At 39.5% G+C, this 17,132-nt stretch overlaps 1 protein-coding gene across 3 annotated transcripts; it reads left to right on the forward strand.

Moving 5' to 3' along the window:
• Positions 1-435: 435 nt before the first annotated feature.
• Positions 436-16,588, forward strand: LOC106609151 (calpain-3). Of its 3 annotated transcripts, none has more exons than XR_006763555.1 (14): positions 436-525; positions 632-753; positions 1,625-1,880; positions 1,971-2,040; positions 2,940-3,058; positions 3,158-3,291; positions 3,374-3,548; positions 4,014-4,088; positions 5,891-5,976; positions 6,552-6,626; positions 6,772-6,932; positions 7,029-7,195; positions 7,556-7,567; positions 9,196-9,395. XR_006763555.1 is itself a non-coding variant. In XM_045712438.1 (14 exons), the coding sequence occupies exons 3-14, from the start codon at positions 7,112-7,114 to the stop codon at positions 15,631-15,633; spliced, it is 882 nt and encodes a 293-aa protein (XP_045568394.1). In that variant the 5' UTR covers positions 6,552-6,626; positions 6,772-6,932; positions 7,029-7,111; the 3' UTR covers positions 15,634-16,588. The 3 variants fall into 3 exon arrangements, 1 of the variants encoding a protein (XP_045568394.1); XM_045712438.1 differs by lacking the exons at positions 436-525; positions 632-753; positions 1,625-1,880; ... (4 more) ...; positions 4,014-4,088; positions 5,891-5,976 and adding exons at positions 11,261-11,300; positions 11,421-11,489; positions 11,801-11,858; ... (4 more) ...; positions 14,706-14,758; positions 15,607-16,588 and having other exon boundaries at positions 9,196-9,404; XR_006763565.1 differs by having other exon boundaries at positions 436-753.
• Positions 16,589-17,132: the final 544 nt, after the last annotated feature.

The raw sequence follows: 17,132 nt of genomic DNA on the forward strand, positions 1-17,132 counted from the left end.
CTGATTCTGTTGAAAAACATTTTTTAAGCGGATGCGAACGAAGTTAAATGGGGATTAACATACCTGAATTTGTCCAATAGAAACTCTAGTTTGCAACTGTTGGATTAATGACTACACCCTAGATCAGATAGATGCAAGGAAGAGTATGCAAGGTGGTATTGAATGTGTCACTGTCTGTCACCTTGATTAATAATACATTTTTCTCTAGACCTGTGCACCTACGTTGTAAACATTAATTCATAGGCTAGGTTGTAATAACCTCATGATGGGTATAGGGGAAATTTGAGTATCACGCCTTAACTTATCAATGTTACGTTGAGCTGAGTGAATGGAATGGTGATAAGAGACATGTCTCACAGCCAAGAGCAATGTGTGGGCGGTGCTTGTACACACAATATTTTATAGCCAACCGTACAGTGCAATACGTCAGCAATTTCGGAAGCTAGCAGGTATATAAGATAATATCTTGAACTGAATTGGTTTACAGAATGCTGAAAACCCAGAGTACAAAAGAGATATTCTAAGGTAAGAAACTTTAGATTAGATTACATCAACATAATTATCTCACCAGGGGGAAATCAATTTGGTCATGTGCTTAAAAATAAAAAGTACATAATACATTTAAACGCAGAGACATACGAGCACAAACGACCATATCGCTGCAAGACCAGACCCTACACCAGCTGCAGGACCAGACACTACACCAGCTGCAGGACCAGACACTACACCAGCTACAGAACCAGATGCTTATAGGTATGTTATTAATGCTTTGTTATGTTTTTACAGTGCACAGGTGCATCAGACATGAACATTTTTGTTTTGCAATTATTGAATCAATTAAAATGGAAAAAATACTGTTTTATTTAACCTAGTTAGAATGATAGAGGATCATGTGGGTAACATTACCTAGTTAGTATGAAAGAGGATCATGACAGTAACATTACCTAGTTAGTATGATAAAGGATCATGTGGGTAACATTACCTAGTTATTATGATAGAAGATCATGTGGGTAGCATTACCTAGTTAGTATGATAGAGGATCATGACAGTAACATTACCTAGTTATTATGATAGAAGATCATGTGGGTAGCATTACCTAGTTATTATGATAGAGGATCATGTGGGTAGCATTACCTAGTTAGTATGATAGAAGATCATGTGTGTAACATTACCTAGTTAGCTTTTGGAATCATAAGTCAAAGCCAAAGGAAATAGCCATCATTTCAATTGCTCAGATCGTCAATTGCCAACATTCCCTTCACTATCAATGAAGGGCCTGTGAAACCATTTCTAGTTTTGTATTATATTTTCAAGGAGTCCAGGAGTATTACAGGTTTAACTGGTGAAGCTCCCTCCTGTACATATATATTTTTCTACACGTTACCATGTTTCACTATTTTTTTATACAGTTTTGATTTGTATGTAAATATGTATTGCATGAATAACACACTTTGCAAAACTATTGAAAGCAGCCTACAAAATGCTGAAGGATAGCCTTTTTAATAATACTATTGAATTTAGTAATTCACCATATCTGTTTGTTACGTGTCATTAACACTTCATGATGTTATTTATATGTCAGCTTCACCTGTTCATTCAGAGTTGTATTTCGCCCTGCTAACAGATCCCGAATACACTTCACCATGCCTCCTCCCGGTGTGTGTATGAGTATAATGCAAGAGCGCTACAAAGAAGATGGTGTTGGGAGCCTTGCCAACGCTGGGAAACACAGGAACCAAGACTTCAAGCAGCTGAAGCAATACTGTTTGGACAGGAGGGTGAGGTACATTGATGAGATGTTCCCACCAGACCACAACTCCATTGGTGAAGGGCTACTTTCCCCTGACGACATGGGTAGAGTGGTGTGGCTGAGACCAGCGGTATGTTCAAGTCTTTATTCAAATCTACACACATTATAATACATGTATAAATATTGTTAATAGTTGTAACGTGTGTATTCGCTCTTCTAGAAAATTGCCCAAAATCCAGATTTCATCATTAGTGGATTTTCAAGGTTTGACTTTGGGCAAGGAAGTATTGGTAAGTGGATTTGGTTATAAGCAAGCTTCAACATATACTGAACAAAAATATAAACGCAACATGTATAGTGTAGGTCCCATGCTTAGGGGGCTGAAATAAAAGATCCCAGAAATGTTCCATACGCACAAAAACCTTATTTCTCTCACATTTTGTGCACAAATGTGTTTACATACCTGTTACTGAGTATTTTTCCTTTGCCAAGATAATCCATCCACCTGACAGATGTGGCATATCAAGAAGCTGATTAAACAGCATAATCATTACACCTTATGCTGGGGACAATAAAAGGCCACTCTAAAATGTGCAGTTTTGTCACACAACATAATTCCACAGATGTCTCAAGAGGGAGTGTGCAATTGTCATGCTGACTGCAGGAATGTCCACCAGAGCTGTTGCCAGAGAAATTAATGTTCATTTCTCTAACAAAGCCAACTCCAAAGTCATTTTAGAGAATTTGGCAGTATGTCCAACCGACCACACAACCGCAGACCACATGTAACCACGCCAGTCCAGGACATCCACATCTAGCTTGTTTACCTGCGGGATCGTCTGAGACAAGCCACCTGGACAGCTGATGAAACTGAGAAGTATTTCAGTCTGTAATAAAGCTCTTTTGTCGGGAAAAACTCATTTTGATTGGCTGCGCCTGGCTCCCCAGTTGGTGGGCATATGCGGTCCCAGACCCACCCATGGCTGCGCCCCTGCCAAATCATGTAAAATCCATTGATTAGGGCCTAATGAATTTATTTCAATTGACTGATTTCCTTATGTGAACTGTATCTCAGTAAAAAATAATGAAATGATTGCATGTTGCGTTTATATTTTTGTTCAGTATATTTCACACCATGCCCCTTGCAAATGTCATGATGTACTCAAATGTGTAATGTCTTTTTTTTTAGCAAATTGCTGGTTTCTTGCTTCCGTTGGGGCTTTGACATTTCAGATGCACATCCTGGAGCAAGTAGTACCTCTAAAGCAGAGTTTTAAAGATGATTACTGCGGAATATTCCACTTCAGGGTAAATAACCTCACGCTCAGTACATTATCGTTGTGATGGACAGATGGACTATCCAAATAAAGCATTACCGAATCATTGTCCTCTCGTCCTGTCTTTCAGTTCTGGAGGTTTGGGAGGTGGGTGGACGTTGTGATCGATGACATGCTACCAACAGTTGACGGCAGGCTCATTTTCGTCCATTCGAAAACTCCCAATGAGTTTTGGCCCGCCTTGATGGAGAAAGCCTACGCCAAGTATGTGAGCCAAATCAGTTGGTTATAGGACAGTTTAACACCTCTTCATTGTCGACCTTAATGGCCTGTCTTCTTCTGGCAGAGTGTGTGGCTCCTACGCAGACATGAATGCAGGGACCCCTTCAGAGGCTATGATGGACTTCACTGGAGGGGTTCACATCACATTCAAGCTCGCTGAAACTCCACCAAATCTCTGGGACCTCCTGTTCAGAGCTGCCAAGTTCAAGTCTCTGATGGGGTGTAACACACCTCAAGGGGTGAGCAGCACCACCATCCTCGGAAACACCATGTTGACCCTTTAGACAAATCAGTTAGTAGAGCAGAATAGTAGTGTCAGAAATTATTGTGAAATTGTTTGGTTAGATTACTAGTTAGATATTACTGCATGGTCGGAACTAGAAGCACAAGCATTTCGCTACACTCGCATTAACATCTGCTAACCATATATATGTGACAAATAAAATTTGATTTGATTTGAGAAATGCATGTGTATCTCAGAGTTCACATAAATCATGCAATGATGTTAAGATCTGTTGTAATATGAGTTGTTAGGCATAGTTCAAGTTAAGATGTGTCATTTAATTTGTAAATAGAGAAGAGATGAAAGTCTGAATGGCTGTGTTCATATTAGGCCGTGTCATTATTTTGTAACCGAAACCTCTGTTCTGTTTATGATCCAATTACTTTACCTATAATACCAAATGATCTCCTGTCTCTTGTAGGAAACATCAGCGAATACGGTAGCACCCAACGGATTAGTGAGGGGTCATGCTTACACCATCACAGGAGTTCTACAGGTACTGTACAGAACAAACCAATAACAATCTGTGAGAAAAGCTTTGTAGCTGATGTCTTTTGGCTATAGCTAAGCAGGGTTGGTCCTGGCCAGTCCCTGGATGGTAGACCAGATGCTGCTAGAAGTGGTGTTGGAGGGCCAGGAGGAGGAACTCCTTTCCTCTGGTTAAAACATGTATATCCCAGGGTAGTGATTGTGCATGTTTCCCTGTGTAGGTTGCTGTAAAACAGATGTCTTTGGTCACTGAAAAGCCCATGGCAGTTATTGTAAGAGAAGGGGTGTTAACCCCGGTGACCGGGCTAAGTTCCCTAATCATTATTCCCAGCTTCCATTTTGCTCGTTCATCCCGCCTCCTCTCCCCTGTAACTATTCCCCAGGTCGTTGCTGTAAATGAGAATGTGTTCTCAGTCAACTTACCTGGTTAAATAAATATATACAGTACCAGTCAAAAGTTTGGACACACCTACTCATTCAAGAGGTTTTCTTTATTTTTACTATTTTCTACATTGTAGAATAATAGTGAAGACATCAAAACTAGGAAATAACACATATGGAATCATGTAGTAACCAAAAAAGGGTTAAACACATCAAAATATATTGTGTGTGCAAAGCTGTCATCAAGGCAAAGGGTGGTTAATTTGAAGAATCTCAAATATAAAATATATTTTGATTTGTTTAACACTTTTTTGGTTACTACATGATTCCATATGTGATATTTCCTAGTTTGATGTCTTCACTATTATTCTACAATGTAGAAAATAGTAAAAATAAAGAAAAACTCTTGAATGAGTAGGTGTGTCCATAAACGCAACATGCAATAATTTCATTTTTTTTACTGAGTTACAATTCATATAAGGAAATCAGTCAATTTAAATAAATTAAATTACCCCCTATTCAATGGATTTTACATGACTGGGCAGGGGTGCAGCCATGGGTGGGCCTGGGAGGGCATAAGCCCACCCACTTGGGAGCCATGCTCACCCATTGGCTGGTCTCAGATGACCCCGAAGGTGAAGAAGCTGGATGTGGAAGTCCTAGGCTGGCGTGGTTACACGTGGTCTGCGGTTGTGAGGCCGGTTGGACATACTGCCAAATTCTCTAAAACAACGATGGAGGCAGTTTATGGTAGAGAAATGAACATATGTGCCAATTACACCCTCCCTCAAAACTTGGGACTTCTGTGGCGTTGTGTTGTGTGACAAAACTGCACATTTTAGAGTGGCCTTTAATTGTCCCCCAGCACAAGGTGTACCTGTGTAATGATCATGCTGTTTAATCAGCTTCTTGATATGCCACACCTGTCAGGTGGATGGATCATCTTGGTAAAAGAGAAATGCTCACTAACAGGGATGGAAACACATTTGTGCACAAATATCTGAGAGAAATAAGCTTTTTGTGTGTGGAATATTTCTGGGATCTTTTATTTTAGCCCACGAAGCATGGGACCAACACTATACATGTTGCGTTTATATATTTGTTCAGTGTAAATTACAAGCTTGTTCAGTATATTTACTGTAGCTCTACCTGAAGGGAATTGGGAGAGGATTTGTGGTATAATTTCTACCGTGACCGAAAATGTATCCTATCCTTGTGTAGTGTAAATGAGTTTTCTTATTGTCTAGTGATGAGGTCGCCGCGACTTCAGAATCAGTGTCAGCCTTCAGCCCACAATGGAATTCCTCTTGGTCTAATGGTTTAAGATGCTGGTTTCTCCCATTGGGGACGCATGTTCATATCCAGCCCATTACCTTTGTTTTCCTGCTCTGAGATTACAGCTGCTGTTCATGTTGGTTTCTCCCACAGATCATGAGCCAAGGCAGGCCAGTGAATCTCATCCGCCTCTTCAACCCCTGGGGCTATGGAGAGTGGAAGGGAGACTGGAGCGATAAGTAAGAAATAAATATTCACAATCAATAACTGTCCATTTGCTTATTGGATAGTTTCTCATTATGTGTAATTGTTCTGTTTTGCTATAGTCTACATACTTTGTCTATATACGGTATATTGTAGCCTGTACCATTTCACCAGGTGAAATTCCTGCTACAGGTAAAGGTATTTGCCCTATTACAATATTAATAATAATACTTTTTAATGTATATATTATGTTATTTTTTGTCGTCACAACATTAGCTATAACACTGTCAACATCACTGTTACATTTTCATGAATATCTTTACATGATAATGATCCTGACGCCAAATTTGAAAGTGGAATGGCTTTAGCTCTAATTGACTGTGACATGTAATCACATCCATTGGCTTCAACAGGTCTTTATGACATGTCAGTTGATCTCCCTTACCTTTTACATGGCTAGTATTCAGGAGTTACCCACCAGCAGCCAAAGGTGTTAAAGCTTTTACATTGTTGTCTCTTGGCGACCTAGACTCTGTAGTAACTACCACTAAGTAACTAGGATCCTCACCCCAATCCGAACCATTGACATGATGTTTTGTATTTCTATCAGGTCTTCCATGTGGCAAACAGTGAGTCCTGCCGATCGGAAGATGTATCTGTCAGTGGAGGAGGATGGGGAATTCTGGTAAACAATATAATGTAGAATTGTGTTTGCAGACCATGTCAATATTTTGTTGCAAGTGACTAACACATACAGTACAGTGGTCAGAACGCATCTATACCCATGTTTAAATTCACACCAATTCACAATTTTCGTTTTGTCTTCTCAGGATGACAATGGAAAACTTTTGTCAGCACTTCTCAGATGTGACTATCTGCTGTCTGTGCCCTGATTTTCTTGACGGCAACTCTGAAGGTCATTGGACGCCTTCTTTCCATGATGGCAGATGGGTCGCAGGGACCACTGCTGGTGGTTGCCTTCAATTCCGAGGTAAATCTTATTTTGATTGACACGGAATTCTACGCAGTACATGATGACATTTACTGAAACTACAAGTCAAAATATCCATATTGTCTCGTCTCCCAGACAGTTTCTGGACCAATCCCCAGTATTGAGTGAAGATTGAGGGATTTGACAGGGACTTCTCTGAGACACAGGGGGACAACAACATGCTTGTGTCTCTGATGCAGAAGCCAGACAAGAGAAACCGACGCCTGGTCAAAAGTGTCCACATGGGCATCAACATCTTCGAGGTCAATCCACACCTTATATTATTGCTGAATAGTTTAACTCAACTGTTATACATAGATAAACATTCAAAGATATGATCCAGACACATCTCACAGATTGAAGCAAACATACGTGCTTCCTCAGAGGATTGTGTTACAGGTAGTACTGTTATGGTGGCATAAACTGTCATATCAGCAGTGGAGATCTCTTTGTAAGTTCCTCCTATGGGATTGCCAGCGCTGGGATGGGATTGCCAGTGCTCAGTTCTCAATGCAAATACGCCCATTTGCAAACCTACATGTATTATATTCCAGAAGATGAAATTCAACAAATATGCTATTGTGGCTGCTATTTAATTGTCTTTTGTTTTACCTTTCTAACAGGTACCTGCCCAAGTAAGTAACTTTAACACATAATTTTCACAAATACAGAATTAAGAAAATAATGTGTTGCTCTAGCTAGGACTCCTGAGTGGTGCAGTGGTCTAAGGCACTGCATCTCAGTGCAAGAGCTGTCACTATAGTACCTGGTTTGAATCCAGGGCTTATCACATCCACCTGTGATTGAGAGTCCCATAGGCAGTGCACAATTGGCCCGGTGTTGTTCGGGTTTGGCCGGAGTAGGCCATCATTGTAAATAAGAATTTGTTCTTAACTGACTTGCCAAGTTAAATAAAGGTTAAAGTCCTTGTTAGCGAGCCGCGATGGTGGCACTGTATTATCCTCAAAGCGGGCAAAGAAGGTATTTCGTTTGTCTGAAAGCGTGGTGTCCGTGACGTGGCTGGTTTTCTTTTTGTAGTCCGCGGTTTCCTGTAGACCCTGCCACATACGTCTCGTGTCTGAGCCATTGAATTGCGACTCCACCTTGTCCCTGTACCGGCATTTCGCTTGTTTGATTGCCTTGCGGAGGGAATAACTACACTGTTTATATTCAGCCATATTTCCAGACCTCTTTCCATGGTTAATTGCGGTGGTTCACGCTTTCAGTTTTGCGCGAATGCCGCCATCCATCCACGGTTTCTGGTTAGGGTAGGTTTTAATAGTCACAGTGGGTACAACATCTCCAATACACTTCTTTATAAACTCACTCACAGAGTCAGCGTGTTGGTCGATGTTGTACTCTGAGGCTGACCGGAATGTATTCCAGTCTGTGTGATCAAAACAATCTTGAAGCGTGGCTTCTGATTGGTCAGACCAGTGTTGAATGGTTCTCGTCACTGGTACATCCTGTTTGAGTTTCTGCCTATGCCTCGCAAAAAAAGGAAGACATTGAAAATCCCTTTCACCATGGTGAAGTTATTAATTACACTTTGGATGGTGTATCAATACACCCAGTCACTACAAAGATACAGGTGTCCTTCCTAACTCAGTTGACATGGCCAATGGTGACTTTAAAACAGTTCCATAGTTTAATGACTGTGATAGGAGAAAACTCCAAATGGATCAACATTGTATTTACAGTCCCTGGATTGAATCCAACCTGTATCACATCCGACCATGGATGTGCAATGCCCATTTTTTTGTATTTGAGGGCATTGGTCAGGTTGTTGAGGTCGCAGTAGTAGTTTTAGAAACTCTGTTGGCCCCGGTTGAGAAGAACAGGCAGGGGAAACACTACAGGTGCCTACTGGTAGGTAGTGCAGCCACACAGGCAGTGTTTTCAGTCATACCACTCCTGTTAATTAAGATTTTCTGTCCCTACCTCTGATGAAGTTCAGGATGTGCAGGTGTTGGTCTCCCTTTCTGAATTAGCCTACACCAAGTTTTCCTTGGAAATCCAACTTAGAAAATTGTTTGAGGTGCTGTATAATGTCCATTTTGTCAGGTTGTTTTTGCTTGTTAGCTAGCTAGCCTCTTTAACTCAGTTCAAGGGATACACACCCCAAATGATGTAGACACGCCCAAATAAGCAGTGCAAAGGGCAGAAGGGGAAGTTTCCTAGCTCCTCCTTAATTGTATTGTGATCTCAGTTCAAAGGTCAGAAGGGGAAGTTTCCTGCCTCCTTCATTTTATTGTGATCTCAGTTCAAAGGACAGAGGGGGAAGTTTCCTGCCTCCTTCTTCAAAACCAATGCACCTGTCGCCCAAACCAAGAACTTCCTGAATGCTCGAACAGTGATGCTCTTATGCAGGCTGAAACCTGGCGAATACCTGATCGTGCCATCATCCTTCAAACCCAATGAAACCGCTTCCTTCATCCTGTCCATCCTCTCCAAGGCGGAGACGCACATCCAGTAAGCACAGTCCCCCGTTTCCTAATTAATATTAACCATTAACATCCATATCACTGATTTAAAAAATATATATATATATAATTTCTGACCTGTGACATTACTTAAAGGAAAAGTTCATCCAAGTTATAAAATACTAATATCAGGGATATTGACTTGTAATAAACCAAAGCATGGATTGCTATTTTACCTTGTCCATAGACTTCTTACATGGAAAGGAAACCAATATGTAATTTTGTAACTTGGGTGAACTAATACCTTTGAGTAATTTCACAGGTAAGGAATTATATTTATATATATTTTTTACAATCAGTGATAGGGATGTTAACGGTTAATCTTTTAGTCACTGAAAATGCATTTGACCGGTCATGTTTATTGGTCTATAGGTTAATTTTCATAATTTTGTAGAATTAAATTGGCCGGTGTGTATTTTTCATTAGTCGTCATGTATCTTATTTATCACACGCACACAACATACAGAGCCTAGTTTGCGGAGCGGAATGGCTCATCACCTATTTTTAAAAAAGCTGATATTTTAGTGAAACGTCCCAGTGGACACACACTGGTTGAATCAACTTTGTTTTCACGTAATTTCAATGATAATTAAGTTGAACCAACGTGGAAAAGACTTTGAATTGATGTCTGTGCCCATTGGGGTTCTTTTTATTCAACAAATAACAATTATAAATGCGTGTTAAAAACTATTTTGACGGCCACTATTAAAAATAGCTATTTTTTATTTCTCAATCTCAACTGGTAATTAACATGTGCCTCCCATTCACCATTCGAGTGCATATAATGCTATAGTCAAAGCTAGGCAGGCTGTCAGCGCGTCACCCACAACTTTGCAATGTGAGCTTGGGGCAGTACATCAGCCTGAAACTACGACATTCTGTCAGACGGTTATTGTCATGTAAATGTATGAAGGTCTCATAGTAATTGACTGTTAATTAACAAACACATTGAACATCTCCAGGCCTCCACGCAAACAAGCCGCTGATGCTTGATTTTGGAGCAACTACATTTTGAAAAATCGAATAAATCAATTCAATACACACCATCACAATACATATTTTATTTATTTTAAGTAGGTCTAAAGAAACATTATGATATGAACAAAATGTATTTCAGAAGAACAGAATATGAGTTGGCCTACTGTATGTTATTTGGCTATGCGCATTGCCATAGGCTGTAGGTTTGCCATTATTTTATATTATATGATTTTTATTGTTAATTTTGCTGCCGTCTAACCGACAGATTAACCGATCAACAAACGGTAAAAAAAAAAAAATCCAAACAGTATGGAACAAAGCTGAAGTTGTTTTTGCTCTAAAGTCATCAATAGTCTATAGTTGCATCATGCAGCCCATATATGTTTGGATTTCTAAGACATTCTGAGTTTTGTATCATTCACAACTAAAGTTGCTAAATAACTCAAAATGTAGCATATGGACCTACTTTATTTCAAATGATCACTTTTGTGCTGAACATAGGCACTTCTTATACGCACTCGCCCAGAAATGGGAAAAATATCCTTTCTATTTTATTCTATTTTATTCAGCTAAGTTCAATTCTATTCTTCTGACGATCCCTGACTACGATCCCTAGTCAGTGATCGTAGAAGATATTAAATCCGGGATTCAATCGAGTATGTTGATAATACGCCATGTGAAAGTAATTTCCAATTGAGCTGACATCTGCAGCGTTTTACCCTGAATGCAATCTCTGCGAACGTGATAACATTACCATTAAAATCTGCATTGTGGGGAACCCGCGATGAGCTTGAATCGTGTATTTAGTCTCACTATAATGTATATATTTCTAACAGAAACAAAACAGTCTTCATTTTTTTTTCTTAGTGAAAATTCCAATGACCAAGATATGGAGGAAACCCCAAAGGTATTTTAAGGCAAAGAGTATTTCATCCGTCATATTTGAGTTGATGTTTTTCTATCTCTCTGGTGTTGCTTTTTTATCTTCCTTTCTTGATATCTTATAACAACATATTTAATTTTTTAGCTCACACCTACTGACAATAGAGAAGATATGGGCAACAAACGAACTCTATTTCGGGAATATTCTGATCAGGCAAGTTCAGAGTTTATTTCATTTCAACACAAAACGAAGAATTACAATATAGCAGACGCTCTTATGCACAGCGATTTACAGTAGTGAGTGCCTACATTTCCATGTTTTTTTTTGTGCTGGTCCCCCGTGGGAATCGAACCCACAAATCTGTCATTGCAAGAGCTATGCTCTAGCTAATGAACCACGATGTAAAATTAAAACACACAACCATAGAAAAATGTATACCATTTGAGAATATTACTAGTTTCTAACAATCTTTAAACTATTAAAACAAAAAAATCAATAACACAAATTCTGTTTTCACTGAAAAGTTTGAGGAGGTGGATGCTGAACAGCTTCAGAGAAGTCTGGATGAAAATCTCCTCCAAGGTATGTAGAGAAGAAATCAATTATCATATGGAGATTCCAAGTACATGATGACCAAATTTAGGAGATTGAACAGAGAGACATGAATGCTGATGAGAGATCACAAGGATAGGGATGGTGTCAGTGATGTAGTGGTAAAAACAATAGGTGGGTAAACTGTGTTTACTTGCATTTACCCTCCACTACACAGCTGGTTGGATGGTGAGCAATGAGGTATCTGTATGATGTTTTTACGTGCCACTTTTTTTATACAGGATATGCAAAGAAAACACCAGGCTTCAGCTTGGAGTCCTGTCGAAGCATGGTGGCCCTAATGGATGTATCCAGAATAAGCTCAGTGACAGTCTCCCATCCCATGATGAACACATGTCTTCTCTTGTGAAACACCCTGAACAGTACTTTACAAGAGCACACTGTTGAACACTCCAATCCGACAGTATAATCTGTGAATGTAGAAGTTATTGCAATGACTCTTAATAAGACCTGTTTATACCGAGTGCTAACATCTATCCTTTGTTCTGATTGTGTCTACATCCCGATTGTAACCATATTAGTAGACAGGTGTAGAAGATGAAAATAATCATTGTGATCTGATATTGATCAGATCTACCTGACCTTCTCCGGAGACAGGCAAACTTTGTCTGGATATTTTAAATGTAGATGGATCTGGACAGTAAAACAATTGGTATCATTATTATCTCGCATTCTAAAATTGTTGACAGGTGGCACCATCAATGTGTCTTAAAATAAGTAAATGCATATCATTTTGAAAGAATTTCCATAAAATAATTTGCATACAAGGAGGGACCAGGAAATCTGGTCACAATGTGGACACAGTGGATGGATAAGAGACACATTTTAATACCATGTGTAGACGCATATCTAAAAATGTGGGCACAATCAGAATGTGGACAACATCAAGACCAAGATTGCATGTTAGCACCAGGTATAAAAATATATATATATAAAAAAATGTCACCCTTATTTTACTAGGTAAGTTGACTGAGAACACATTCTCATTTACAGCAATGACCTGGGGAATAGTTACAGGGGAGAGGAGGGGTGAATGAGACAATTGTAAGCTGGGGATGATGGCGGCCATGATGGTATGAGGGCCAGATTGGGAATTTAGCCAGGACACCAGGGTTAACACCCCTACTCTTACTATAAGTACCATGGGATCTTTAGTGAACACAGATAGTCAGGACACCCATTTAATGTCCCATCCAAAAGACAGCACCCTACATAGGGCAATGTCCCCAATCACTGCCCTGGAGTATTGGGACATATATATATTTTATTTTTTTTTACCAGAAGAAAGGGGGCCTCCTACTGGCCCTTCAACATTACTTCATGCAGCATCTGGTCTCCCAACCAGGGACCAACCAGAACAAACCCTGTTTAGCTCCAGAAGCAAGCCAGCAGTGCGATGTAGGGTGGTATGCTGCTGGCCCCCAAAAAATACTTTATGTTAAATGTTCATATAATCTGAACACTAGTTTACAATCCTAGCAACAAACTGAATTGGAGAGGGAAAAGACAGCAAAAATAGTTCCACCAACATTAAACAGACCACATAGCTAAACATATGGCTTTATCTCATTACACTACAGTGTTAAACATATGGCTTTATCTCATTACACTACAGTGTTAAACATATGGCTTTATCTCATTACACTACAGTGTTAAACATATGGCTTTATCTCATTCCTCTACAGTGTTGAACATATGGCTTTATCTCATTATACTACAGTGCTTCTCAAACCTCCCCACTGTCGTTCCATGTATTTGATCTATTCCAGAGCTAGCACACCTAATTCAACTTGTCAACTAATCATCAAGCCCTTGACTAGGTCAACCAGGTGAGCTAGTTGAGGGCTACAATACAATTGTGAAATGTCTTGGGGTCCAGAGGAGAGGATTGAGAACCACATAGCTAAACATATTGCCATTACAGGGCAAAATGTAAAGACATATAATTTTCTGCCTTTGGAGATGCCCTTAACCTTTCCTTCTCCAGACATCAATCACTGGAAGACTGAACAGTGATGAATTTCTACGTCTATGGAGAAAAGTTACCATGTACAAGGTAAATTAATTAGCAAGTCTGTTGAAAAAAAGGGAAAACAACTATATAATTACTAATTCATGTACAAATTACCTGAAAATATTTTGTTACATTGTCCAGGATATCTTCTTCTGTTCAGATGTGGACCATTCTGGAATGTTGTCATCGAGTCAACTGAGAAACGCAATCATGGCTTCAGGTGCTTTTGGCTAGACCAACAAACAGGGCCTGCCACTGACCTGATATCACAGTACCTGCTTACAGTGCCTAATGTAAAAATCAGCTCATTGACATCAGTACATGATTGAAGAGTTAGGACTGTCAATTAGCAGGACCAGATGGATTAAAGTTACCTCTTCCGTTACGACTAAACAGCAGTCCATTTGATGCATAATACCTGTGAAATACCTGTAAAATAGAGGTGAGGCCTGTCTCTCCTCCACAGGGATCAGGCTGAGTGATAACCTGTTGAACCTGATTGCTCTGCGCTACGGTGGATCTTCTGGAAACATCAGCCTGGAGAGTTTCCTTAGCCTCGTCCTGCGCATGGATCGCATGGCCAGTAAGTCCACAACTGGACCACTTTCATTTCAGAGGCTTTCTTATTTTCCATTTCTGGATTTGTAGTGTTTATAGTTAGAGGAATAGCTCAGAAGACAATATATAATTCTACTTTTTCAATGTTTATTAGCGGAACTTAAAGGATACTCTTTTTTAAAAATGACTTCGTTTGTCTGTTTAATCTAAATAGCAAACAATGTCATTCATGCTCCTCTCAACAGAAATATTCAGAGAACTCAATAATGGAGGGGCCATATCTCTTCGAGACAATGAGGTAAAGACCAGTTCATAATATATCAGGAGTTTTCAACTCTCTGGTCCTGCAGTACTAGTTGTGCAGGCTTTATCTCCAGCCCTGCAGTACTAGTTGTGCAGGCTTTATCTCCAGCCCTGCAGTACTAGTTGTGAAGGCTTTATCTCCAGCCCTGCAGTACTAGTTGTGCAGGCTTTCTCTCCAACCCTGCAGTACTAGTTGTGCAGGCTTTATCTCCAGCCCTGCAGTACTAGTTGTGCAGGCTTTATCTCCAGCCCTGCAGTACTAGTTGTGCAGGCTTTATCTCCAGCCCTGCAGTACTAGTTGTGCAGGCTTTATCTCCAGCCCTGCAGTACTAGTAGTGCAGGCTTTAGCTCCAGCCCTGCAGTACTAGTTGTGCAGGCTTTATCTCCAGCCCTGCAGTACTAGTTGTGCAGGCTTTAGCTCCAACCCTGCAGTACTAGTTGTGAAGTCTTTCTCTCCAACCCTGCAGTAACACACCTGATTCAGTTAATCATTACCCAGACTAAAGACTATGATTGGTTGAACATTTGAATCAGGTGTGTTAGTGCTGGGCTGCGCTCGGCTGGAATAAAAGCCTAATGCCCTAAAGCCTTGCTTCTTTTGATGTCAGACATCATAAAACTCTATGTTAACCAAAGGTCACTAGTGTTTAGGTAGTATTTTCTTATCTGAATGGGCACCCAACAAGTACGTGATTACACTGTCTGCTGGATTAAACTGTCTGATATGCAGTTATCCAGAGCAACTTCAATATGTTAAGATGTCATTTCACTGTTTCAATTTTATATGACTAATGAATTGTGTTATTACTCAAATCTCAACACAGTTTTGTATTCCTTTTTCAGTGGATGTACATCACTATGTATGCATAAACTACAGACCAAAGGGGATTGTCAGAAGACTTCAATTAGAATCGTAAGATTAGAAAAAGTGCTACGGTGGTGCTTTGCTGGACAAATCCTACATTTTCCTGGGTATTTCATTGCACTTCAACTTGATAAAGAGTATCTTGATTAATCCCACAGCCCCTTCTTTGCACTAACGCTTGTCTTACTACCTCTGACTTTGCTGATAGTTACTTTATTGAGGGAAAATGGACTTACTATGACTGTGATGTGTGTTGTGTTACCGAGCCATCTTAACATGGATGCACCGACTATAAAGTCGATCTGGATGAGAGCGTCTGCTAAATGATTAAAATGTAAATGATTTAAAGCTGCTGCAGTTTAAAGACAGTGATCAAGATGGGTTGTGAGTAAATGACACTACTCTGTAAATGGACTGGTTTATAGGCTATAAAACATTACAGGTTACATCCTGGTACTTTACATTTACTTTTCTATATACCGTATCCATGTGGGGATTTATTCATGTTTTTGGTTATTTTCTTGCTTCCTGGTTTAAGTGCAGAACAAATCAGGTGCTGTCATTTGTTTACATAACAGAGTACAATATGATTGAGCTCACGTAGTAGAGAAAACTTCTATCCATGAAGAATCAGATTGAACCTAGTGTTTTTCTATGAGGGTCAGACGTTGACATCAGTCTTCCATCCAGCATACACAGCACATGTTCTATTCCAGTGGTATTAAATTGTTTTCAGCGGGGCCCCCATTTTTTTCCTCTAGAATTTCTGAGGACCCCAATTTTTTTTTTTTACATTTTCTCACAAACCGACCTCACCCCAAATCTCATGACAACCTTAAAATCTCGAAATTGATTTTATTACATAAAACAAATGTACCTTCAATTAATTGAGCACCAATGATATACTTGCATTTGATTAATTTGAAGAAAAATATGAATAAATTATCTATTCAATCCATATCTCAGAAGTTACAGCATGATTACAATTTAAAGGCAATGTTTCTGCATTAGCCTCTGCCTCCACGGTAAACACAATCTTATGCAATGTTCCAATAAGAACACATATATAGACATACTTGTGATAATTACATACAAGAGTGATACAATGTTTGATGCTAAACAAGATTGATTAAATACATGATTAACACTTGATTGGCTAAATAAAATATATGTAAAAAAAAGTAGTACATGTTTTAACAATTCTAAAAGAAAGACATTATTAGTGTCAGAAGATGATAACGTTAGGTCCACACTATGGTCACGTCATCTGGTCACATCTCATCTGGTCACATCTCATCTGGTCACATCATCTGGTCACATCTCATCTGGTCACATCTCATCTGGTCACATCTCACGACACCGATCCTGTACAAACATGCATCCTGTTTGTAATAAAGCACTAAAGTAAAACATCCAAAAAATTGGCTAAGAAATTTACTTTGTGTCCTGAATACAAAGTTTTATGTTTAGGTCAAATCCAACACAACACATCACTGAGTACCAC

The sequence above is a fragment of the Salmo salar genome, chromosome ssa01 (genome assembly GCF_905237065.1).
Source record: "Salmo salar chromosome ssa01, Ssal_v3.1, whole genome shotgun sequence".
Lineage (NCBI taxonomy): Eukaryota > Metazoa > Chordata > Actinopteri > Salmoniformes > Salmonidae > Salmo > Salmo salar.

Coding starts and splice junctions, on each gene's coding strand:
- LOC106609151 (XM_045712438.1), top strand. CDS start 7,112: ATGCTTGTGTCTCTGATGCAGAAGCCAGACAAGAGAAACCGACGCCTG. Junction 14,123..14,368: donor AAACGCAATCATGGCTTCAG/GTGCTTTTGGCT, acceptor TCTCCTCCACAG/GGATCAGGCTGAGTGATAAC. Junction 14,486..14,705: donor GCGCATGGATCGCATGGCCA/GTAAGTCCACAA, acceptor TCCTCTCAACAG/AAATATTCAGAGAACTCAAT.